This window comes from Drosophila subpulchrella, unplaced genomic scaffold, assembly GCF_014743375.2.
Source record: "Drosophila subpulchrella strain 33 F10 #4 breed RU33 unplaced genomic scaffold, RU_Dsub_v1.1 Primary Assembly Seq354, whole genome shotgun sequence".
Lineage (NCBI taxonomy): Eukaryota > Metazoa > Arthropoda > Insecta > Diptera > Drosophilidae > Drosophila > Drosophila subpulchrella.
Window position 1 is genome coordinate 348960 of NW_023665577.1, and position 25228 is coordinate 374187.

At 40.9% G+C, this 25228-nt stretch overlaps 4 protein-coding genes across 4 annotated transcripts; 1 reads left to right on the forward strand and 3 right to left on the reverse strand.

Moving 5' to 3' along the window:
• Nucleotides 1-419: 419 nt before the first annotated feature.
• LOC119559761 (probable peptidyl-tRNA hydrolase 2) lies at nt 420-2045 on the reverse strand. Its single transcript, XM_037872836.1, has 2 exons — nt 1770-2045; nt 420-1044 (listed from the first exon to the last, which is right to left on the reverse strand). Exons 1-2 carry the CDS (start codon nt 1959-1961, stop codon nt 673-675), a joined length of 564 nt encoding a protein of 187 aa, XP_037728764.1. The 5' UTR covers nt 1962-2045; the 3' UTR covers nt 420-672.
• A 684-nt stretch (nt 2046-2729) lies between these two features.
• On the forward strand, nt 2730-4502 carry LOC119560911 (signal peptidase complex catalytic subunit SEC11A). The gene is made up of 4 exons (XM_037874612.1): nt 2730-2923; nt 2993-3252; nt 4060-4237; nt 4300-4502. Exons 1-4 carry the CDS (start codon nt 2855-2857, stop codon nt 4348-4350), a joined length of 558 nt encoding a protein of 185 aa, XP_037730540.1. The 5' UTR covers nt 2730-2854; the 3' UTR covers nt 4351-4502.
• Nucleotides 4470-5158, reverse strand: LOC119560910 (methylated-DNA--protein-cysteine methyltransferase, inducible). Its single transcript, XM_037874611.1, has one exon. It carries the CDS (start codon nt 5073-5075, stop codon nt 4497-4499), a length of 579 nt encoding a protein of 192 aa, XP_037730539.1. The 5' UTR covers nt 5076-5158; the 3' UTR covers nt 4470-4496.
• A 1750-nt stretch (nt 5159-6908) lies between these two features.
• On the reverse strand, nt 6909-24995 carry LOC119560060 (homeotic protein labial). The gene is made up of 3 exons (XM_037873367.1): nt 23555-24995; nt 8482-8900; nt 6909-7835 (listed from the first exon to the last, which is right to left on the reverse strand). Exons 1-3 carry the CDS (start codon nt 24780-24782, stop codon nt 7581-7583), a joined length of 1902 nt encoding a protein of 633 aa, XP_037729295.1. The 5' UTR covers nt 24783-24995; the 3' UTR covers nt 6909-7580.
• Between the last annotated feature and the right edge of the window lie 233 nt (nt 24996-25228).

The following is a 25228-nucleotide window of genomic DNA, read 5'->3' on the forward strand; positions in this document are numbered from 1 at the left end:
ATTAACTTTACTCCTTATTTTTCATATAAATAAAATTATCATTTGACTATCTAGGTCATAAGTATAAATTTAGTTGTAAGAACCAAAAAATTTTATTTTTAATTTCAGGATCGATCGATATACCTATTGTGTGGAAATGTCTGTTCATTTAGTCCGACTTATGTAACTGTCAATTTAAAACTCATATAATTTGTATGCAAAGTTATATAAGTTCATTGTGTTTATTTAAAACATTTTCGTTTATAACGGTTAAAAAAATTAATATTTTCTACTTAAAAAATAAACACTTCCATTGGAGGCACCAAAGAAATATTTTTTTATTTTAAGTTTAAATCAATTAATTCCAAGTTAATAGACTACGTAGTCACGCTGGCCTAAACTGGTGATTGGAATGTTGAACCCTCACAGAAAAACAAATGTTTAGGAGCTTTGCAGTGCCAGGTTGGACTGTCAATCGTTTAATTTTTAATAGCTCAGTTCACAGTTAACGTGATAACGTAAATCTTAGCTTAACTTGCATGTCACAGTTGTCGTCCTCCGCGGGGGCATGACGCCATCTCCAGCCTCCTCCACCGCTCTACCCATGCGCCCTATTGCTTTGAGAATTGTCCGATTGCACTCGGGCGAGTAAGTGATGCCTCATGGCCTTCGAGAGTTCCCGTAGTGTGGATTTTACAGCAGCTTCAGGTGGCCGGTGACCCGGTCGATGTCCACGGCAGCCGCTGGACCCACGGCCAGCACAGTCTTGGAGTTCGCCTCGATCTGGGTGCGACCGGCGTCGCGTATAAGGCACGTGTTCAGCTGCTGGCGCTCGGCTGCCTTCTTAATGGCCATCAGCTCCGCCTCGCTCTCAACCCGCACGGCGATTTTGGCGCATCCGCAGTTCTCCCACGCCCGCAACAACCGGGGCGTCCTGACCACCGCCCTCTGGTAGGCGCCCACTGCTCCGTGACCGCACTGGGCGGCAATCTTACCCTTGCCCATCTTGAGGTCGTTGCGCACCACCAGGACCATCTTGAAGTTCTCGTTGAAACCACCGTAGCCCTAAGGGAATGGACGAATGGTACATTAGTTAATCAATCTGTTAATAAAACCCACTAAATGATGATTGAACAACAAAACATTGGTTACAACTTTTTCAACTAACTCTTAAGATCAAAATTTTTAAAAGAATACAAATGTAAATTGGAAAATATAAATCACATTTTGTTTGAAGATTTTAATTTCGATTGCTATTGAAATCTATCCGAACTCGCAGTTTGGTTAAAATTTTTTTTTGTGAAAATCGAAAACATAAAAAAAGGGTCAATACAAAAAAATCATTGAACCTGGGGAATTGAGAAATAAGCTCGCCCATTTGGAAGTCGGCTTTAGTTCATATCAAAATTATAAGTTTGTCAATCCTCAGAAATGCATTTAGGGAGTTTAATGGAACTCACAAATACGAACCTAAATTATTTGTATTTACAAACTTTGATTTAATTATGATTGAAATGTGAAATAATAACCTATTGATAATATGTTAATTATTTTTTATAGCCCGATGCTTATATTAAAATTTAGTTTTTTTTAGAAAAAGCTAACCGAAATTGTGAAAATGATTTGAAATACAAATTTAAAAGCCTAGAATCGCACTGCTATTCTTGTGGCCGCCAGTGTAGGTGTGTATTTTCGCATTTGTGGTAGCTGTGAAAAGTACCAGTTACCAGGTGTGCCAATCGGTGAAACCTCTGGACTACCTCCCATGACCTGAAGGGTTTCTTTCTCACCTTATCCGACACAGGAGCCGCAGAAGCACTGGTCACAGAGGATCCGGCCAAAGATGGGGCCGCCGCTCCCTCGTCGGCGGTCGAGTCCTTGGCGTCGCCGCGCTTCAGGGCGTAGCGGTAGCCCACGAAGAAGGACAGCATCACAGCCAGGCCATTGATGATCTGCGTCGAGTCCAGCAGTTTGTCGCCCATGTCGCTTCGTTTATTTCCAATTTATTTCGCGAGAAAACGCAACCGATGGCGCTAACTTCACGTTTCCGGGTACGGTCACACGAAGTGCGGATTTCGCCTACGGTCTTACTAATGGAGATGGCATTTCTACTTGTGAATTGCGATGCCTGGCTACAGAAAGGGTATTCTGTATTCTGTAAGATACATTAAAAAGTGTAGAAAAAATTCAAAAATGTTTAACCATGTGTGCCGAACCAAATTTATAGAAATATTTTTATTATTCTACTTCTTTTTATTGTATTCTACATCTTTTTATTGTATATAATTTTAAATAATGTGACACAATTCAATATAAATTGGTACTGGTAAATTATCAAACGAAAGGTGACCCAAGAATTTGATTAATTGATTTTGTCAAAATAAGTATTAGTAGAAGTGTATTTCTAGTCATTATCACATAATTATTGGGGCATTGATTGGGTTTTAGAAACTCAACAGTCTCGAGGTTGTAACTGCTGGAATTTATGAAAATTGAGATTCTCACCAAATTTTGTTGCAAATTATAAACTTATAATGAAAAACTAAGTAATACATGTATTTTTTTTTATAAAAATTTGACAAAAGGATATTTTTAGTGTCGTTCCTTTAATGCATTTTTCTCTTACAACTTTGGTTGCAATATTATAAATTCAACTATCGAAACCAAAACGGCGATAGTGTTTCCCAAAATCGAAAATAGCATTCGATGTATCGATACTATCGGGGGGTCAGCCCAGCTCTAATCACTATGCCACATACGTGTATGTAATTTTCTGTCTTCGTGGACGAAGCCGAGGAGTTTTGTTAAAGGCCCGATAACTGCATTTAGATAGGTTAATATCCTCTTTAAGGACCCCGAACACACAGCCGCAGCCATGGGCGTAGCCAGCATGTTGCAGATCGACGAGATGCTGGGAGACTTCAACAGAATGAACAAGCGTCAGGTGAGCGGCGCCGCTCTTCCGGCCATATGCCATATACAGCATCCTGATCCGGATTTTTCCCTCCCACAGTCGCTGTACCAGGTGCTGAGCTTCGCCATGATCGTCTCCTCGGCGCTGATGATCTGGAAGGGCCTGATGGTGGTCACCGGCAGCGAGTCCCCGATCGTGGTGGTGCTCAGTGGCAGTATGGAGCCGGCTTTCCACCGCGGCGACCTCCTCTTCCTCACCAATTACAAGGAGGAGCCGGTGCGCGTCGGCGAGATCGTCGTCTTCAAGGTGGAGGGCAGGGACATACCCATAGTGCACCGCGTCATCAAGCTGCACGAGAAGTGAGTGTCCTGTGGAGCGGGGATAAGAATCCCAGAAAGGGCGTACAGATTTAAAGTTAAATAGCAGGATGTACCCAGGGACTCTAGGCTTTATGGCTTATCTATCCTGGATAAAGTCTGATTTAACGTTGTCCAAGTAGTGCACATGTTGAATAAGGATGTTTATATGTAATTTGAAGGATCGTTTCGAAACTTCCATTCCGTCCGAAATACCCTTTTCGCAAACAGCAGAGTGAACTAAAGGGTTGTATGTTCTCCGTTAAAAATGTATCCCAAATATTATTTTATGCGAAGAGTTTGTAAAGGTCTTCAATTATAAATTGTTGAAATCCATATCCGACTTTCGCATATAGACGACATATTTTGTTAGTTTCTCAGCTACTTGATGAGTAGTTTGTACACATGTGAGTTCGAAATGTATTGGCGAAAGCATCGTGCTAGATAGTTCATTAATGAGAGTTAAGCGTTTAAAAAGGTTTCTTTGGCTTTTAGTTAGATTCAAATAAATTGTATCGATGTGAGAACTTTGGTGGAGATTTTAAGGAATCTCGGTTAGGTAGATAGCAAAGTTGCATATGCTATCTTTCTTTAATGTATAATTTAAATTTTTGCGGGAGACTAGATAGAAAGGTTTTTTTAATATTGTTCTTCAATTTGCAATCTAAATAGGCCCTAACTTGTAAAGTGAATGTAATATTCAGTTGCAATGTACACTTTTTTTTTTGTAAATTTAAATGATAACCTGCCCATCACAGGTAAACATATTTTGAAACCGAATTGGTTAATAATCTCCACTTCTTTTCACAGGGAGGATGGTTCCGTCAAGTTCCTGACCAAGGGTGACAATAACAATGTGGACGACCGGGGTCTGTATGCGCCCAACCAGCTGTGGTTGACCAAAAAGGACATTGTTGGCCGGGCCAGGGGCTTCCTGCCCTACGTGGGCATCATCACGATCTTCATGAACGAATATCCCAAAGTTAAGGTAGGTCGATCGACCCGAAATAACCCTGTTTCCCAACTTATTCCTGAGCTTTCTCTCTTCAGTGGGCCATCCTTTCCATCCTGGCCATTTTCGTGCTGCTGCATCGGGAATAACGGGGTTCGCTCTTAATTTGTAGGTACAATTTATAAGTAGGAAGTGCACAATCTCGAGCCTGTCTGCATTTTCCATTTCCTTACCACCCCGAACAGAAAGACCTTTGTGCGGAGCTGAGTTTCAATAAAGATACAAGTAACAATTTTTAATAGTTCGATGACTTTTCAAAAGCAAGTAGTTGCTGCTTGAGAGCAGCACCCCAGTGGTACTTAGACGCTCCATTTTGGGACACAATGCGATGGCAGGGAATGAGGATGGCAACTTCGTTTTTGGCCACGGCATTGGCCACTGCTCTAATCGCTGCTGGACGCCCCATACGCTCGGCCAGTTGGGAGTAGGTGCAGGTTTCACCACTTTTCAGATCCACAAGAGCTTGCCACACGGACAGCTGGAATTCCGTGCCCACGATGGCAATTGGAATCGCCTCCGAGTTCTCCTTGTCGTCCCCGACGAGTTTTTCCGCTACCAACTGGATGGAGACGTCGTCCTTCAAGAGCTCAGACTTTGGCCATCGCTTCTGAACTTCCTCGTAAGTTTTCTCAACGCTCTTATCCACAAAATAGAGTACACAAATTGCTAACTGGTCTTTCAAACCCACGGTGGACTGTTTTGTGACGCCCATAATCATCTGGCCAAATTTGGTCGCCAGGAAGGTGAAGTATATGGTCTTCGGCGGATTCTCCAACGGAATCAATTCGACCTGGGCGTTCCGGGCGAACCACATTGTCAATTCGCGCCTAATTTCCAAGTCGATTTACTTTCAAGAATTTTGTGAATGAAAATGTACAATGTGACCACAGGTAGAGCGCCAAAAAACCCTTCGCTCAGAGCTAAATCTAAGGTTGCCAGATTGGATGACAAACAATGAAGTCAGAACTCCGCCAAATTTGTGTTAGGAATAAGCCAAGGCCCATGATAGTTTTGAAATGTATGTATGTATAAATTTATATCATAAAATTCATATTAAAAAATTTTTTTTCGTAAAGTGCACTTTATAGTGCACATAATTAAAGATCACTGTGAAGCGATTGTGATTTTTGAGAGATGTAAATGTCATGTAAACTTAAATCGGACTTATAAATTATCATGAGACAATGTTTTAAATACATTTTTCTTTAATTAAAACCTATCTGATTTAATCTTAATCCCAAAACGCCGCTAATTTTTTAGTGCAAGTAAGAACATGTTGCAAAAATAAACTTACTAATACGAATATTAACTAAAGAACCAGGTCTCCCTCATGAAATGTTTTTATTAAATGCAGAACTTAAAAGTTTATTGTAGCCAAAGTTTTTAAGCTCTAGCAAATCAACGGTCTAAATTCTAAACAAGCAAATTGTATGCAGGCTTAAGAGCTTACATATGTACGTAAATCTCAGCCAAATGACGAATAACAAGAATACCAACGATCCTACGGGAACTTTTTGGTTTTAGGAAAACTAAATGATGTTGTTCCATTTTAATTTAATAGCTTATGTATATGTTTGACTGAAAACGAAATATAACGTTTTTTTTTATTTTGCCATACATTTTTCTATCCATCATATTGCAGCTAGATAATATAGAAGTCTGATTTTTATTAAATGGAATTCATTAATCTGAAATAATTAAAAAAGGCTATATACCGGAATAGAAGAAAATATGAAAAAAAATAAGAAAGCTTTAATTATTTTCCCATTAATTATCCGATCGTGCATAGGGAAATTTCCCCCCCTTGGAACCACAGAAGCAGTAAGTTTGAACCCCAAATCGAAGAATAAGTTCAATTTCCCCCCCCCAAGAATCGTCTCTGGATCCGCCACTGCCAATAGTGTTGCTGATCAATAATATATTTACTTTCCTTTACTGCGATGCAAACATCTGAATGTAATCATTATACACTCTGCAAGGGTAGCTTCTACAGTCGATGTAATGTGGTTTTTTTCTGAAGTTCATTTTAAATTTATAATGTAACTGCCTTATTAATATTTTATGTAAACCGAACTACTATTCGTTTCGTATTAAACTTTGCCACTATTTGTTTTGCTTATTTAGTGATTCATCGTCTACATAGAAATTGAATGGAATTTCGGTTTATTTTTTTAACTTATCTGCAATCTATAATGTGGTCTTAAAATCATATCTATCAACCATATGCAAAACTGTTTTGCTAAAAAGCACTTGATGAATTTCCTGGTTATAGTTCTTGTCGGTAGAATAACTCAAGTCATCAAAAGCAAAAAATATAAAATCAATAAATCCCCACGAAGTTCGAATTTTCACAATCATGTGATAAATATAAAAAAAGTATAATCCCCAACCCAGGTCTGTCCGTACAATGATAGATTTGCATATGATATTTTGACCATGGGTCTTGGTTTCCAATTAATCATGATATCCTAGACTCTATTTCAAGGCTGTTATGGCGACTGCCCTTTCCAGCAGAAATCCCCAGTCGAATGCTACCTCGCTTATCGGTGTACTTGGAAATCGACGATTACCAAAAATTAAAACGTCCACAATTCGTCAGAGATATACTTGTAATGCCTACACTCGCAATAAGTTGTCCACATTGTTTATTAACAATTTGCAATCGGGTTTCTTTTATTGTTTATTCATACACGTGTTGTACAGTTATAATTATATTACAATTAGGACTAGATTAAATATACAGACGTACATCAAGATTGTTTTACCGATTACTTTCTAGCACAAAACGAATAACTCGGGGGCATCCCAAAACTTATCTAATAATACTACAGACGAGTGGTGGTGGTGGTGGGCAGGGGTTTACGCTAGGGGTTCTACTTGGTATAGTTCTTGTAAAGTTTTAAATATTTTAGTTTTGGATTTTCCTTTTGATTTGTATTTGATTTATATTCGTATTTTGTCAATTGCTCTGCGTGCTTTTAAGTAAGTTTAGTTTTTTAAAGAACCCTGAGTTTAGTTTATGCTAGTCCAATAAACATTAGCTGCGGCAATGCGAAATGTTAATTTAAGTATTTACAGCCCCTAGATGAATATGGCACCTCGGTTCCACAAGTTCCTAGCGTTTTATTATAGATTTCGTATGGATTTGCATTATCAATTTGCTACGTGACATAATATTTATTTAATTATTGTATTTCCTTATATAGCTTTTTTACGATCTTCAGTGCATTTTCTTTTAATTTATCACAACGAAATGCGTCAATATTTTGGCGGCAGCAACAACAATAGCATAACAATAACAACTAACATAGAAAGTCCTTCAACTTTGTTTGGTTGTAGGAGCTGTTAGTGTTAATGTCGTGGAAGGAGCCGAAGTTGCTCCAGTGGTCAGATCACTCCCGCCCAGATCTCCGCCCTGCGGCTTCATCTGCAGCTCCGGCGGCTGTTGTTGCTGATGCGGGGGCTTCTCGCTGATCACGGGCGCAGAGTGCTGTGTCAAAATGTCTGCCGGAATGAGACCCTCCTTCACCCGCTTCTTCTGCTTCATGCGGCGGTTCTGGAACCAGATCTTAACCTGCAAGAAAATGGTAAAAATCGAATAAGTTAAATTGGTCGTTTTGTTTGTATTTTCTAACAGTTTTGACTTATCATTTATTATGATAGGATACATCTATTCTATGCTGTTAGGCAGGATTCAAGTAAATTTAAGTGCTACCTTAAAATATATCTTCGAAAGATACCTAAAAACAATTTGTAGCAGTTCACAATAGGACAAATCTAAAGAAACTGATTACGTCTCTACTTCTCGCTTAAAAATATACTGGTTATAACCACAATTAAAAAAAGAAAGGTTTTTTAAAAATTATAAACAAAAAATGTTAATAAGTAAAACTTTATTAGCTGTCGGAATGAATTTTTCAGGACGCATCTTACGTATTTTGTTTATTTATTTACCTACCCTAAACCTTTTGCATTTTAAAAAATAAATAGATTTATTGTAGTATTTTTATGTAGTATACTTTAATTAATTTTTCTTAATTTAATGTTTTACAAAAAAATATTTTTTATGTTTTAAAAATTTTTGAGGTGATAAAATTATATTCAAAATGTAATCTTTGCAATAATCTTTACAATGTGCATTAAAAATGTACTACTCTTAATATAAATGATCATTTAAAGTATCGCCAACGTTAAGTTAATGTCAAGAAACTTTTTCTCACCTGAGTTTCGTTCAGCTGAAGCGTATTGGCGATTTCGATGCGTCGCGCTCGCGTCAAGTAGCGATTGAAGTGGAACTCCTTTTCCAGTTCGGTCAGCTGCTTGTTGGTGAAGTTCGTCCGGCCAGAGTTGTTGGTGTTGCTAGAGAGGCTGCAGCTGCTCAGGCCGGATCCGGATCCGTTGCCCAGACCCACGCCCATGCCGTTGGGATGGGCACTGCCCGCCGCCGCATTGTTGGCCATCATCAGGGAGTTCTGCACGGCCAGGACGCCTCCGATCCCAGAGGATCCGTTGCCCCCAACGCCCACAGGACCGCTCGCGACGCCGCTGCCCCCGCCTCCTCCGCCACGACACATGTCCAGCTGTCCATTCATCTGGTAGTCGTGTACGCTGGCAATCCCGCTGGCAGGTAGTTTCGGTGCTGCAACGGAAAGGAAGAGGGTTGTGAGACACACTGTCCAAAATTTGTATAAATAAAACTGCTTCATAATATTTAAATAAGAAGAAAGGGTCTAGGTAAATAATTATAGATTTTAAAACCTCACACATATAAATGTACCCCTCTTGTTTAATGAAATTATTTCAATTTAATTTAGTTATTCAGAAATATTAGGCATATATTGGGGGCTGCGCCTGATTCGGTTGGAATAAACGGTTTCATGACTAGAAAACTAAAACGATACTTTATGTACGACAACATCGATATAGATTAAAACTCTTTTGTTTAGTAAAAGTATCAAGAAGTATCACAATTGTTTTGATTTACCAAATGTACAAATCACCAAAAATACTATCAGGAATAATTAAAAATATATATATAGAGGATTTCTTCAGTGTAATATTGGTTTTCGTGTTTGCCTTTGTTGTGGTTAGGGGCAAAGGGAGAGGTTTAGGTGAGGCGGGCGATCCCTTAACGTTGATCTTTAGCTGTCGCAGCTAATCATTGTGAGAGTTTCGACCTCCGCCGGCCCATCCTGCCCCTTCCCCAAACTCTCTCTTTCCCGTTTGACTTTTGGCTTTTTTGCGTGATTTTGCATTTTATTCATAATTTGACATGCGCCCCGTGGCTAAAGCCGACGATGATGAAAATAATTCCTTGTGGCCGTTTGCCTTTCCATAGAAGGATTTAATGCGCTCAATAGGTTTGTTTGGAAATATTGGGATTATCCTGACAGCGGGCATTCGGTCCCCTAACTCTGATTCCCTGATTCCGATTCTAACTCTCACCTTGTCTTGTGGGAGGTTCAGGAATTATTATATTTGTGGGTTTGTCTGGGACTTAGCATTGCTTTTTAGTCCGGGAATTTCTTAAAGACGTAACGAGTGTGGTTGGGAAAGCGGATAATTGCAGGTTTTCCAATAATTTTTGTAGTCTTTTTTTGGTTTCCAATTTACAGGTGTCATATTGGATGTGTCCCACGAATAAAAACCTTAGGGATCTTTGAACTGATATACAATAAATGGAAAACAGAGTTTTAGTAGTTGTTTAATTTATGGAGCCAACAGCAGCAGGGAATATAAATCGCTAGCTCATAAAAAACCTTTTAACACAATCATAAATCTTAAAGAACATTTCTACAGCACAAGTCAATTAATAAGCATTATGCGACCTTATGACTCGATGATGACGGCGATCAAGTTAAAAGGTGCCGATCGGTGGCAATATTAATATGAACTGCCCGATCCCGTTTAGTTATCGAGTTGGTTTAACAGTTTTTAGGCAATTGGCCACTGCGAGTGCAATAAATCAAACCCGAAGCCACGGGCAATAAATAAGTTTTACAGAGCCGAATGAGTGATGAATTTATGACTGCTCCTCTAAGTGCTACCGATACCCAAATTGGCATCCAGTCGAAATATCCGCACAGTAGCTGGCGCGCACATTTCGGGGATTTGGGAACTGCTTGCGCGGATCGATCGATAAGTGCCAAGTAGTGCTGGGAACGCAACTCTCCTATCGTAATGCACACAGGAATGTCTAAGAAAACAAGCCTCAGGATTACCGTGCCGAGTGGCCTGGGCTGCATTTGAATTTTCCCGCAAGTAGGCAAACAAAACTGAGCAAACGCGACGGTAGTTGCACCGCCAGTCACAGTCACAGTCATAATCACCTTCACGTTCCCATTCACGGTAGCAGTAACGGCAGCAAAGACAGCGACAGTTGAGAGTTACTGCATTCCAGCTGGGCTATCAATATGCTGCCGCCAATCGTTGCACAGTGGTTTAGTTGTATCCATCATATCTTTTGGAAGATGCAAATTTAACAACAGAGATCTATATACATTTTTTCGAATACAATGAAATTCAATTATTTGATATTAAACTCTATATAGGAAACTAATGATTATAATGAGAAAGAAATAAATAAACTTTTGTAGTATACATAACGTATCAAGTGTTTTCGATTCACCCTCATCGAGCGCCATAATTTTCATATTTTCTTTTATGCAGCCAGTCAAAAGAATACATTGGTATTTTATTTTTAAAGCTTTCGTTAGAAAATATTGGAATTTACTCTCCATATTTATGTTAAAAAAAACTCTACAGGGATGATTGTAAAAATAGTGTTAAAGAACACAAGGGTATGAATTAAAACTAAAACTGGACAAATGCTTTTTGTTGATTGCATATAATACTAGGCTCAAGCTTATCTTACAAATTATGCATTATGTTGTTCCTTGGGCCAAATTCGTTCTGAGCATAGACCCACATGACAGTAAGGGTATGTAGTAAACACTTTAAAGTATATCTTTACTTATTCATCAAAATTTAGTAAACTCAACATTTCCACTTAAGGTGAAGAAGTATAATATTTAAAAGGTTGTCATGTTCGCTTCCCTGGTTTCACTGTGGCACGGTGCGGCCTCTGTTAGTGACACGGCTGCCTCGGGCGCTGCTGGTGTCGCTCGGGTTGTCAAACATGTCGCGGCCAGTTGGCGGCACTGTCGCTTTTGTCCGGCGCCAAACGATATCTACTTTGTAATATTAGTTTTAGAGAGCATTATCGGGGGATCGCTTCCACTTCAGTGCTCCGAATGCCGGGTTCGGTGAGGAGAGAGGTGGAGGAACCTAGTGAAACTCTGCGGCTAACGCAGTCGGAGCCGGAGCCACCACCCCCTCCTGCTGAAGGCCATCCCAGAAGGGGGTGGGTGGGACAGTGGAGTTGGCACCATGGCGCTTAGCTGACACTGTTGACAATCAATGTAAACAACCAGAGTCGCTGCTGCAGAATTTACCAAGGGGGCGGATGAGCCGGGAAGGGTGAAGGGGGCTATGTGCAACAGCTAGGGGCGCCACAGGGAGTCAATGTAATTTGATAACATCTCAACTAGTGGTAATTACAATTGCAGGTTTAACCCAGTCAAACGTTTGTTGACTTTTGCATATCTTGATTGGGGAAATCCGTGAAAGATTCACAATTGAATGGGATTGTCTTGAATAGTTAAAAAAAGGGCGTTTATAATGGAAAGATTTTTAAAGCAAGTGTCAGGTTGTGAATGTAAGCATCTAAGCTTTAACAATATGTGAAATTATATTATTAAAGCAATAATTTTTAAATACACAAAAAAATCTTTTTGGAATCGTTTATGGTTAAATCTGAAGATTGCATTTTCTATATACTTTGTTTAGCATAGTTCATTCAAAAAAAAAAACAAAACATTTATTTTCCCGTTTTGTTGACCCTTTTAATTAACTAGAACTTTTTGATCTAGTTATTATCTACTGCTCATTGAATTTGACTCGCAATAGTCTAGTCTTTGTCCTTGAATTCCGCGCTTCAAGTATAGTTCCCCGAGGCCGTGAATCACCCGCTGGAGAACGGCCATTTTGATATGATATAATGATATTATCATTTCTATTATGCAGGCGCCACTGCCACTTTGCGGAGATCCCCACTCGCCCACACTCACACACTCGCTGGCAATCTGTGAGCCCGGTTGGCATTACATGGGGTCCGTTTTGGGGCGATTAAGTGGGCCTGAGGCCGCAGACCGTAGACCGTAGAGCGAAGACTGGAGACCCGGGACCGTGGTGCGTGGAACGCCGTCTGGCCGGCGGCTCAATTGATAATAATATTTAATTCGAGTGCAAATAGAAAATTATATTTCAATTAAAAGTAAATTGTTTTAATTGTTGATTAAACAGAACATCAACATCAACGTCATGTGGCGAAACTTTCGAGAACCGATTCTGTTGCCCCTAATCTGGGGGCCATAAAAGTGCACGAAAAGCTGACCAAAATATGCTGACGATCGGTGGCTCTGGCGACGAAGTGATTGATCACCTGCGGGTAATTTATGGCCCCCAATCGGAAAGAAGCAAGAGAGCTAATATAGACCATAATATTTTGCAATCAACAGAGGCTGGATTATTTGCTTTGGCCGGACAGATGTTCAACTCCACTGGCCAGAGATCAGTCGGCACTAATTGAGTTGGCAGTCCAAATCTCAGCTGAAAACCCTTTTCGGGGGAGGGTTGACCCAGCTAATTAGGCACAGTCAACACTGTTTGGCATTTCGGAGTCCGAGGAACGGACCCTCGGACTCTGACTTGACTAAACTGCCGTAATCCCGTCGAAAATCCACGAGCCATGTCCATTCATTCTGTCAGTTTTATTGGCCGCCTGTCAACCGGTGACTTTTTCCACATGTCATGCGATGATGCAGTCGTATCTTGGCATCTACATTTCAAACACGAATCGTGAAATGCATAAAAACCGAATTCCCATAATTGTATCTACAGATCATCGTTCCCCAAAGATATCCAACTCCCTGCCACAAAGGTGAGGTGAAGTTTTCCAGCTTAATTGAAAGTTTTGTATGGGCATAGCGGACGCCCCGCGGCTTATTAGTCACGATGTCTAACACACATGGAAATTGTTCGACAAAGGGCTCGAAGTTTTTGAAAGAAATCCCAAAAAGAAACCGAGCTGGCGGCTTGTCTGAGTCAGATATTAACCTCCTTCAGGGCATTAGAAAATGTTTCAGCTGGCGCCCGAGCAACAGTTCTTAATCTTGTTAACTGTCTCTTCTGTCGCCCGGAAGAAGTTTTCAATTCCTTATCAAACATCTCAATCGGTTTGTTTACCTATCGGAAAATTATGTCGCCGTCACACGCAACACAACACTAAACTCGAATTAAATATTTACTCAGATACTCGAATGCACATATTTGTGTTATCTTAATAGCAACGTTTTGGCTACTGTTTTCTGTTTGTTTTACTTTTATTTTCTATTCTATAGATTACGCTGAATTCCGGTAGCCATCTGATAGACCCGAAAATCAAAATTGTCGACATTATTTGTACTACATATTTTTTGGCGATAAGAAATTGCCCAACATAGGGTTAGGAAGTGTGTTCGAGGGAAAAAATTAAATTAGGCATGTTCTACAGAAGTGATTGTGATTTGGTTATGGTTCCTGTGATGGTTTGGTTCCCAACCACATTGGGAAGCATATGGAAACATTAACCAGAAGGTTTGAACAAAGTGGAAAGTGTTTCCATCTTAATTTAAGTAAGTCTCGGCATAGAGCGTAAATCCTCTGAAGCACTTGACATTTTTTTCATCCCAAGTTTAATAAAATATTTTATATTTATTGGTTTGAAAATTTAATCAAATATAAAATAGAAATCAAATTCAGTATTTTATATCTTGTTAAAAATATAAATATTTCTATCATATTCATATTCAGTAAACATTAATACCTCTTCTACTTTCCAGTCTAATCTTTCCAAAAACGTGGTCGATTTAATTTTAGTTGTCTTTCACTATGCATCGATAGCTCCTTGAAGGTATTTTCAAGAAATTTAGTTGAGTTTGACAACTATTTGGTAGATTATCTTTCCCCGTTTGGCGATAATTGGCTCGAGAGGCTTTCTTATTCCCCGGCCGATAGGATTGACAACTCCACATTTCCGACTAAAAGCTATTTTCACGGCTAATTATTTGTTGGCCGGTGCTTATTTTTAAACTTAGGCTAAAGTGCTTTGATTTGCACGTAAAAATAGAAGTGAGTAAGTGAAATTACTGATTCCAGGGGGTGGGTGAGATCGGAAGGGGGTTGGTTTTTCGTTTGTGTGAGTTACAGCTGCTCTTTCGGTCTTGTGTTAATTCAATTCAATGGCAGCAGCAAAAAAAGTAAAATCTTAATTCGAATAATACATTCTGACAAGATGACGGATCACCAAACGAAAATGCACGAGCACATGTGCAGATGTGTGGATGTTCATAGTTTCCCTTTTTGTATTCGTACATAAGTACACCGTATATACGGACATTTGCCGAAGAGCTGTTGAAATAAGGAAAGAAATAAGGGTGTTTGATAGGGTCTAAGAAAAAGAAGAAATAAAAATGGCTGCCAAATGCCAAAAAAGAGAAATGTGGGCTGACACACATAGACGCACGAAGATCTATATATATTTATATACACTCCAGTTGGGTGTGCGTGTGGCTGGCAGTCAACACTTTGAGTGGCTCCACTTGACATGGCCCTTCCCCATCCCAGAACCCCATCCCGTCCTCCACTTTTTGATGATTTAATTCAATTAATGCTCCATTCGTTCGCACACACGACCATGTCTATATTCGCACACAACACACCAAGTATTTGCAAATTAAAATGTCAACAAAACAAATTTCAAAACATTTTGCCTCTCAAGTGGATGGCAAGGAAAAGGTTGGTCCTTTGGCTGGCTTTAAAAGAAATATTTTTCGACAATGATGCTAATGTCATCATCAATCTTCGTGCCTGCCGTGGAAATTCGTGCAGACAAGACGCCGAGCCTCAGACTTCAGGCTGTCGCCTTCAATACTACCCGTATATCTGCGACATGGCTCATAGGCCTCGGGTTTACTTTGGATTTTCCCGAGTCCCCCCAGAAAGTATATAAAATTTTCATTAGACAAATTAACAAATTTTACCGACTGGTGCGAAGTGGTGTGCGGGGGTGGCGGTTTATGGGGCCTCCGCGGAGACAAGTGGCATTAGCAAAACTGGCAACTGACTTGACTTGTTTACATGAGATAATTTCTATATAATAAATCATTTTTTCTTTCTCGGTGTATTTTTTTTCTTAGCTGTTCTTACAAAATTGAGATTTTAATTTTGATGTTTGTTTTTGGTGGTTCTTTGCTTGTCCTTGGATTCGAACTGTCATAGCCCAGTGTTACGAGGCTTAGGAACTACTCGGGCATGAAATCATGAATCATGTGGTTCAAAGTCCCCTATTTAATCGAACACAGCTGCATTTTTAGTTTAAATAATTAAAAAGTAAGAAAATTTTATACATTTTTAGAGAACTCTTAAAGAGTTTAATAATAAATATATATAAAAATATGAAACACATAGCTCTATTGATCATTGCGAATAAACAACGAATTCAACAAGCCCCTTCCCTAATTTCTCACCACGCTTTAATTTTCGATACTTGCCATCAATTCTCAATCATCGTCGAATCAAATCTTTTCAATCTAAACTAAGCCCATATGGGGTCGTACAGTTAATACCCTAATACCACCCTTCTGTCCCGAGTGGCCGGGCCTAAAGATAGATAGGATACATCCATCAGTTGGCCTCGTTCGCGGCCGAAATGAAAACTAAATGAATCAACTCGGCAGCCAAGTTGAAGTTCAGGCGTTCATGGCTTATACCTTTCTGGACACTAGAATGTCCGCTTTAAAGCCGCCCGCTGTCCATTGTTGTTATCTGTGTGATGGTGGGGCGGATCGGGTGGATCGGTAGTTGGGAGTGGCTGACACCTTCTTCGAACGGAATCCAAAGCGAGAGCAGTAAAATTGGTAACAATAATCGAAGTCAACAATGGGACTTCAAATTGACAGCTTTCGTTTACCATTTTATCTACCGTTCGAGGGTACGGAGAGAATTTTGGAATGAAATCACCTTCGCACACCGGCACACTGAGAAATCGAGACAATTTTAGAGCTCTGGGGCTCAGAGCGGTGCCTTTGATTCGCAGATCAATTGCTAAATGCTCGAGCTTTTTGACCAACTATTCAAAGCGCACCGCAGAGCAAAAGTTTTCATTGCCCGAGCCATTTGTCTCATTGTTTTGCCCGTTTTTTTTGGCCGCAAATCAGTTTGGGAACAGCTTAAATTGTTGGCCGACTACTGTTTGTCTCGTCAAATGATTCATTAGGACGCCAAGTATTTTGTTTTCTGCTGCCGCTTACAACGAAACTCAATTTGAGTGGAATGGGGTTTTCCTCAAAAAAATGGTACATGGTCTTGAGCGGAATTTCCGCATTCTACTGATAAATATTTATTCTATTTAAATTTTCACGAAAGTAAATCAATTATTTATTGGCCTTTTTGCTTATTTCACCAGTTCCGCAAGCGATAATCCACTTGACTTGCAGTTCTAGACGAGCCACTTCAAGCGAAATTTATTTTTAGTTAAATCAACTTAAAAATAACGTGAAGTTTGGAAAGGAAAGCCCTGAACCACGAAAGTCTCGCCACAAATAAATCACAATCAATTAGCTACGCATTGATAACCCTATCAGAACGAAAGTTCTCTGGAAAATCGAAAGACTACGATGATATTGTGCAATTTCGCAGACGAAAAGGAAGGAAAACAAAAGGCAAAGCCTAACGATATTGAGCCGCATTTATCGTCGATATCGAGGTGGGGGCTGAGTGTGTTTGGGCTTGTGTCAGGCCACGTAACGCGATACTTATATAATTTACTAAATTATACACTCGAAAAGTATTAAGGCGGCCAGCGCCGCCGAAGGAAACGGAATACGGGGCGCCATGGATATGGAGAGTACGGGAACCTTGGGCCAACGCCAATCGAATGCAAACAGCAGATAAGATATCCGTATCCTCCGCTTTTGGCGCACTGTTTGCACCAAATGTCCGCTCAGGGCAAACAACTCCGCGCAGATACCCACATCACTGTGTGTACATTTGTGCTTAATATTACATAACACATCGCAAGGAAGGACATCGAGAAAGCGCACCCTTGAAGGAATATCCTTTAATGCAGCGTAGTCGGGCTGTCACTCATTTTCGAAAAGGGAATTTGGCACTGTTCCACATATTTTATTTCATTCAGAAGACTTTTATGCGACCTTTAACGATTTTCTTTTTAAGTTACATTTGAATTTTAAAAAAAAATATATAGATATATAAAGTAAGCAACTTGATTTCCGATCTTTTTTCAACTTGTTAATCAAAATGAAACAGTAATTCGTTACTGAAAATTATATATTATATTGACCCACATTTTCAACTTATTCACAAATTTAAACTGATTTTAAAATCTGCACAGTTAAGCTGTCTAGCAAAACTAAGTACCGGGTAACAACTAAGTCATATATCAGCTATACCATGCTGTCTCCTTTTATATTTGGGAGCAGCTCTGCCAGTTTCTCCCCTTCCAAAATTCCCCAGACTGTCACGCGGACTGGACTAATGTGCTTCTCATGTTGTCTCCAGAAACTCGCCTGGAATCGAGTCAGACTTTATGAAAACTGACATTTTAGGTGTGTAAATGTCACTGAGGCAGTGCAGACGAAGTTCGGTTGGCAGTAGAGGTAATTTGGAGTGCGATAGGGATTCGGATTCGGGTCCAAGACTGACCCTTTCCTATTCCACTTAAGTGGTAATTATTGTAAGTACTAACCGGGGCTTATCACCTAACAAATCGATTCGTTGATCGGCCAAAAAAAATCAAAGGCCAAGGCTAGGCTCCTTTGGGTTCTGGGGTTTCGTTAAGGCTTGGACCCCTCGACCCTGATTGAGGTGTGTGGAGAAAGGGAAAGGCACAGAGGGGTAAGAAATTTAATAATACGCTTTCAAAAATGTTAACTCAGCGCGCGCCAGCCAACAAAATTTGTCACGACACATGCCATACATTTTTTTGGCTCCGGTTTGGCCCTTTTTGTTTTTGGTTGAGGTTGGAGGAGGTATACGAGAACCCAAGACAGAGATGGAAGCGTGAGAGGGTGGCGAGTGAAGGACTTTTTCGAAACTAATTAAGGTCATTGGGTATTAAAAGTCGTTCCAAAAATAATAAATACTGGTTGTGACTTGGCTCTGTTTAGTGCGATTAGATGAAATAAAATGGTTTTATATCATAAGATATATTTAATATTTATTTAAAATAAGTATCTAGAAGGATTATGATGTCCTAACTGGGAAAATAAACAATTTACTTTTAAAACAATTTAATGTGAAACAAAAATGTAGCATTTTAGGACATGTTTCTGTAACCATGCTTTGGAGATATGATGATAGTACTTATAACAGTCGTGATCTTATTCCGAACCGCTCACGCTGCGATCTCTAACTAACTAGCCTCTGTGACGGACCGCAGACCCCAGACCCCAGAGCTGACGATGACGATGTCGGTGACAGACAGGCGGGCGGGGCTCCCGGTCGAGCTCTCGGTTCAGTTTGGTTAGGTTCAGTTCGGTGCGGCTGGGTTTGGGCAAGCGTTTGATGTTATCTCGCATTCCTGGTGGTCACTTTTCTATCCACAATATCATTTCATTTAAATAGTCTGCCTCATTTTTCGACCAAGGGTCTTTGTTTCGGGGTTCTCGGTCGCCGCTCGCTGGTTTATATATCTTACCAATTTCTGTTTTGAAATGCACGTAATTAATTCATTTCGTTTTCATTGTGGCACATTCGTCGCTCTTCGGGCAGCGTCGCGTGTTGGTGTCAAGAAATATCAAAACATCACATCAAATAAATGTTGAATACCCCAAGCAAAGGCCCCTCCTCTGCCACTCCCCTGACCCCTGAACTTCCATTGGCCCAGAGAACCAACACCTTTTGCAGCCTTTTGGCCAAAAGTTTTCTAGCGTTTCGTTTTTCCACCAACATTTATGTTAATTCGAGTTTCCTTCACTTTTGTCAGCTATTTTCATATTTCATATTTTCTGAGCAGTAGCTTTGCGTGTGGAAATTCCCACCCGCTCTCAGGGGAGTGGGCGAAATTCCCGAACAAAGTGGTAGATCGTTTAAAAAACAATAAAACACGAACAGAAACAGCGGCGAACTTCCAGTTGCCAGGCATTAATTAAACTGTTCAACCACAACAAGGCTGTCCCGCCTCGATGGGAACTTTTCAATTACGATAGGACCCATCAAAAGGCTAATAAAAGTAAACAAAATTATCACTATATCAGGTCGTAAAACTTTAGTTGGGTGCTAAGCATAGTAGATGTTCGGAAGATAAGGCGAAAAATCAATGGAAGATAGAGGAGAAATCTTAAGAGATTAAATGGATATTTAATTATTTAAGAATGATATTACATTTCATGATTTACCATTGAAGCATAAAACTGAAAATGGGTCTATGAATATTTATAAAGTGATTTTGTTAAATGTTTCCTTTTTGCATACTAAGCGTCAGTTTATTCCACTCAAATCTCGCATGATTCGAACGCAAACGTTGAGTTCCTATGAGTTCTAAATACTTTAACCCTGACATTTGAATGATGGATAAGTTTTTCGTTTCCTTGCTTGGCTTATTTTGTTCAGCGTTTGCTAATTTTAGTTTTATCTAGGTGTCATCATAATCTTGTCAAAAGTATTTTCGAGATTTCGCACATTGATTGATATTGGTTACTGAAAAAGTAGAAAGTTCTATGGGTGTATTTGTGTATCTTAAACCGATTCCTAGTCAGTGACAAATCCCTGTAAAAATGTCCATTAATCTTCATGGCGAGCTCCTTTTTCCTTCCTACTCCAACTGCCGATCGTGGTCTGGTTACTGAAAAATGCTGATTAACACATTAGAGAACTCTTTGAATCGAAGACTGGTCAGCGCACATCCAGTCGGTATGTGCGTGAATGCCAATATGTCGAATGCTACCATTTATAACCATGATTGCTGATTATGCTGTTTCCCTGCCTGAAAATGGATGACATGACAGATGGACCCAAGCATGTGCTCACAGCTTGCAGCATCTCCCGGCATCTCGCAGCATCCAGTATCCAGCATCCAATATCCACCATACAGCATCCAGCACCCAACGTCCCAGGGATTCCAGGGGAGCCACGAGGCAACAGATCATTGCTCAGTGACAGTTCGGTTGCAGTGAGGCTCAAACGAGAGACTCTTATTTAAATAATCATTTTTTCTGACAGCCAACTTGACTTCCAGTTCCAGTTCGGCATGCCGAGGAGCAGCCCCTGTCCCCCAATTTAAGCCCCCGCCCCTGGCTGCAAGTTTCATTCTGGATTCGAGCTGCATCTCCCGACCGCTGGCTGCACGCTTTAATTGTTTGTTTGACTTGTGGTCGCCCCTGCAACACACAGAGAAAAACATGTTCCAAATCGGTGAAAAAGAATCGATGGTTTGGATTCCATAATTCTTAAAAAAGAACAAATATCTTTTAAAAACTCCAAGTTATCCTATTTTCTGATTTTCAATTGCATCTTTGGGTAAGATGACATGATAGGCTTAAGTCCCTACTTTCTCCCACCAAATAATTAAGTAATTAATACCACTAAATGTTTATCAATATCAGACCTATTTAATGTTTGTAGACGTAGAATGCTAGAAGCAGTGGAGTGAGCAGAGGATAGTCGGAATGATCAAGAGCGTTAAAAAGTTCCCGTAATATAAGGATCAAAACCAGATTTTTAAGCAACGCAAACCTACCAAATAATCATTACAAATTAATTAATTTTCTTTCGGTGCAATCTACAACTCCCTGCCCCACCCAGCTCCCTCTTCTTAGCGCCTGGTTTCACTTGCACGCGTCATTCGAGGGGCTTTTGGGATCGTATTTGGGTCTCGAAGCGGTTCGGTTTTGGGTGCGGCGTCGGGATCTCGGATCGGCGATCTGGGATCTCAAATCGGCTGCGTTCGACTTGGGCCTCTGTGGCGTCGTTTAATTGAAAACGATGCATGTAAATGACACTTTTCAGCATTAATAAGCAAATATTTGTATGATTATTGGTGTAGCCAAGGGATTAACGTTTGAACTGTAAGTGGTCCGACGCTCGATGCTCCGATATCAGCGATCAGCGTCAGTTGTGCAACCCGATTCATGAACAGGTTAAGTGCATTACCAACAGGCCCACAAGCCAACTGAAATTGGTCAGCAGGTTTGGGGGCTGGGTAAATTAAATAATGAACTTTGAGTAGCAGAATTTTGTGTACAAAACGTAAAGTAAGTCCCTACGGCTATACTACCATTGCTATTTAAATGGAGTATCTAATAAGAATACATATGATGCAGAACAAAATATATTTAACTTAAATTTTCAAACATTTATTTGAACCAAATTTAACTATGATGAATAAAATTTGGCCTCAAATTTGTTTTACAACCTTTCCCCAACAATTATATCAAATTCAGGGTGAACCATAAACACTTGCATATGCCTCATTCAGTAAGTTGATATTTATTTGACCGACCTCAAACTCTTAGAAAAGCAATTAAAAGCTTAAGCTCGAATTTTATGCAATTCATGAAGTATCAATAAAAATACTCGTTTTTTCAGTGGCAGCTGCTTCTTTTAGATATTCAACATTTTATTTATCGAATACATTATACGTTGCTCGAATCTTTTTTATCAAAGCAAATACATTTTCTTAGCTGGCTAATTCCGAGATACAAAACTCCACTCGGCAATGTGACAAGTGACAACCTGACTGACTGCACAGGCATTGACAAAATTATCTGAAATATGCAAGAAATATGCCAAAGGAGAGTCCAAGAGAACGGCGAAAATTATGAGAGGTGGAGTGGGGCGTGGAGGTCGGGGAGAATTGAGATTCTGTAGCCTGGGGGCTGCAGAAAGGAGGGAAGAGGTGGGCGAAATCTTTGGCATTTGAAGAGACATTCTTATTTTTAGGTGACATGCCCTCGGTTGGACGTCTTTCTTGACATTTTGTCTGACGCATCAACTTGCTTTGTGTTTGCTAATATTTCTGCAGTGCTAATTGTTCATATTTGTGATCCTACCATTGTTGAAAATTTTCTTCTTCTTATACTATGTATTTACATTCTTTATAAATTTGTTGAATCTTCTCCTTCGACTTCATATCATTCTCATACTTATTCATCTTTTTTGGTTTCACTGGTTGACTGATTCTTGTATCTGGGCCTGTCAATCAGTTTTGAAAGTCATCGTTTTATGATTTTTGAAATCGTCTTTGTTTTCCTTTATACGCTCATTCTTTTAACAAACATTTTTTTGTATTTATGGGAGAGCATGTTTGCATAATTACTTTCTGATTAGCCTAATATATTCCCTAAGCTAATATGTGATCTATTGAGCGAACCACTTGAGTTGACACTATTTTTGCAGTCAGGTAGGTGAAAAGCTGAAATGCGGCAATTAGAAAAATATGTGGTTCTTTAATTGCCAGAGGCGGTGCCTAATGAGCCGCTGTCATATATTTAGTTACTTCTAGTAACCGGATACTATTTCAAAGTGGTGCGAGTGTGAAGACATGTTGACGATTTAAGAGGTATAAATGAAAAAGATGTGTATAAAAACTTAAGTTCACTAAATAGCATAGCCAGAAAAATTTTTAAAAGGACTTACATTTGTAAGTTTTGAGCTACACTAGGGGTCATAGGTATTTTAATAAAACATAATTCCTAGTACTTAACCTAACAAAAAGTCGCCCAAAACCAAAAAAGAAGTTTTTTTATATAAACGTTTTGGTTTTGGACGACTTTTTGTTAGGTTGAATACTAGGCTTAAGTTAAATATACTCATAATATAAATTTTTTTCATGGACATTATGGCATCAATGGAAAGGTCATTTAAATTCTGTGCAATCTAGCAATTAAAAATTCATAAAAAATATAACGAAATCAAATTTTGAAAAATTCTTTTCTCAGTAACTTTCAGTACTTAAGTTAAAACTTACTTTCTTAAAAACTTTGAAAATTGCGATTAATTCTGGGCAAAATATGGAGGAAACGATTGTGCTAAATCTTGTATTCCAATTATTGTTTTTAACTTAAGCTTTTATTTATTAAATTCAACTTTACCCAGTTTTCTAAAAAAAATTAAAATAACATTTGTGCATTTAAAACCTATTTTTTTGACTTAAATTCTGAGCTCCGGACTTACCTTGAGGCTTGGGAACATTCCTCTTGAGCTGCATCCACTTGTAGGTGGGTATGCTGCTGGATTGATTCGGCGATTTCGATTGTGTGCTTGAAGGATGCGCGCCATTTGAGGCGGAGGCGGTGGAGGAGGACGTGGAGCTGCCGGGGGAGATCACCCCGCCGCGCTGCTGGCGGCTCATCCCGCCGTTGGGCGACACGGAGTTCTGGTGTTGATGCTGTTGTGCCGCTGGCGATTGGTTCTGCGGGTGTGGCTGTTGCTGGTGCGCCTGCTGCTGCTGTTGCTGCTGGAGCTGTGGGTGTTGCTGGTGCGAGTTGCTGGCCAGGTTGGCCAGGTGTCCGTGGGCCAGGCCGTGGTGCATGTGCGCGTGCATCCCCAGCGAGTCCATGGCGTCCAGGGCATAGCCACCGGCCAGGTGCTGCTGGTGGTGCCACATCTGCGACTGCGTGGCCTGCTGCATCATGGGATCCTGCTCCTCCAGCACCAGTCCGGGGGCATAGCTGGCGTGCAGCACGGCGGCGTACTTCTCCTCGATCTGGCCGGCGTATCCGTGGACCGGAGCCTGGGCCTGGGCCGTGGGATACATGCAGTCCAGGTTGGTGTACATCATCCCGTTCTCGGAGCTGATGATAGCCGCCTGTTGCTGCTGTTGCTGCTGCGTGTTGCTGGTGGCACTGGCATTGGTGGCAGTAACGGGGGAACTGTTGCTGGGTGGGGCAACGGTGGCCACGGCGGCGGTGGCGTAGTACGAGTGCACAGAGTCGCTTTCGTAGTAGGAGTCCGCCGGCGAGTGGCTGCTGGGGTGCAGTGGAGTGCCCGGGTTTCCCGTTGCCGTGCTCGTGGTGATGCCATACTCCGCCGCACTGGGGCTGAAGAGGTGCGAGTGCGGATAGAGCTGTTGCTGCTGCGCCTGCTGCTGTTGCTGCTGCTGCTGCTGCACCACCTGGTGGTTGCCGGTGGGCGGCGGTGTCAGCTGCGCCTGCTGCTGCGGATAGTAGTTGCCGGGGGAGCTGCTCTCGTACTCGTTGTAGCTGAGATGCTGCTGGTGTTGCTGCTGCAACTGCTGATGTTGCTGCTGCTGCTGCTGCAGGTGGTGCTGGTGTTGCTGCGGGGCAAAGTAGCTGCTGGCGTTGGCGGTCGCCGCCGTGGTGGTGCTGTAGCCGTCGTAGGCATTGGCATGTGGGTGGTGGTGGTGCGGGTGGTTGCCGTACATGCTGCTTACGTCCATCATATTGTCCAGCCGGAACCGCACTTTCTCCAACTTCGATATAACCGGTATATCTCTTGTTTCACTTCACTTTGCCGCACACAGTTCTTGAATTATTTGTTTTGAATGTTTGCTCCTCTAGAATATTACGCGACGGTCGAGTGGTATCGGTTGGTGTTTGGGTTTTATCTTTATCGAACTGCAAACACGACTCCCGGTGACGACGACGACGTGCTGCCTGCGCGCTAACCAAGTCGTGACTGATTACTGGCCCGAATCCGATTTCTTTCAGACCATACAACCACTGGACTCAGGCCACGCCCCCTCTGCGCACAGCCTGCTGTCTCGCCTGCTCTTGTGGGTGCTGCACATGTGGTGCGACTGTCATCTCGCTCCCTCTCCCGGGTTCCCCGCATGACTGGCCTTATCAGTGGTTCGGGGGTTAGTCATAAATAGCGTATATTCACTAC

Coding starts and splice junctions, on each gene's coding strand:
- LOC119559761 (XM_037872836.1), bottom strand. CDS start 1,961: ATGGGCGACAAACTGCTGGACTCGACGCAGATCATCAATGGCCTGGCT. Junction 1,045..1,769: donor CGGCTCCTGTGTCGGATAAG/GTGAGAAAGAAA, acceptor CCATTCCCTTAG/GGCTACGGTGGTTTCAACGA.
- LOC119560911 (XM_037874612.1), top strand. CDS start 2,855: ATGGGCGTAGCCAGCATGTTGCAGATCGACGAGATGCTGGGAGACTTC. Junction 2,924..2,992: donor ACAGAATGAACAAGCGTCAG/GTGAGCGGCGCC, acceptor TCCCTCCCACAG/TCGCTGTACCAGGTGCTGAG. Junction 3,253..4,059: donor GTCATCAAGCTGCACGAGAA/GTGAGTGTCCTG, acceptor TTCTTTTCACAG/GGAGGATGGTTCCGTCAAGT.
- LOC119560910 (XM_037874611.1), bottom strand. CDS start 5,075: ATGTGGTTCGCCCGGAACGCCCAGGTCGAATTGATTCCGTTGGAGAAT.
- LOC119560060 (XM_037873367.1), bottom strand. CDS start 24,782: ATGATGGACGTAAGCAGCATGTACGGCAACCACCCGCACCACCACCAC. Junction 8,901..23,554: donor GAATGTTCCCAAGCCTCAAG/GTAAGTCCGGAG, acceptor TTTCCGTTGCAG/CACCGAAACTACCTGCCAGC. Junction 7,836..8,481: donor TTCAGCTGAACGAAACTCAG/GTGAGAAAAAGT, acceptor ATTTTCTTGCAG/GTTAAGATCTGGTTCCAGAA.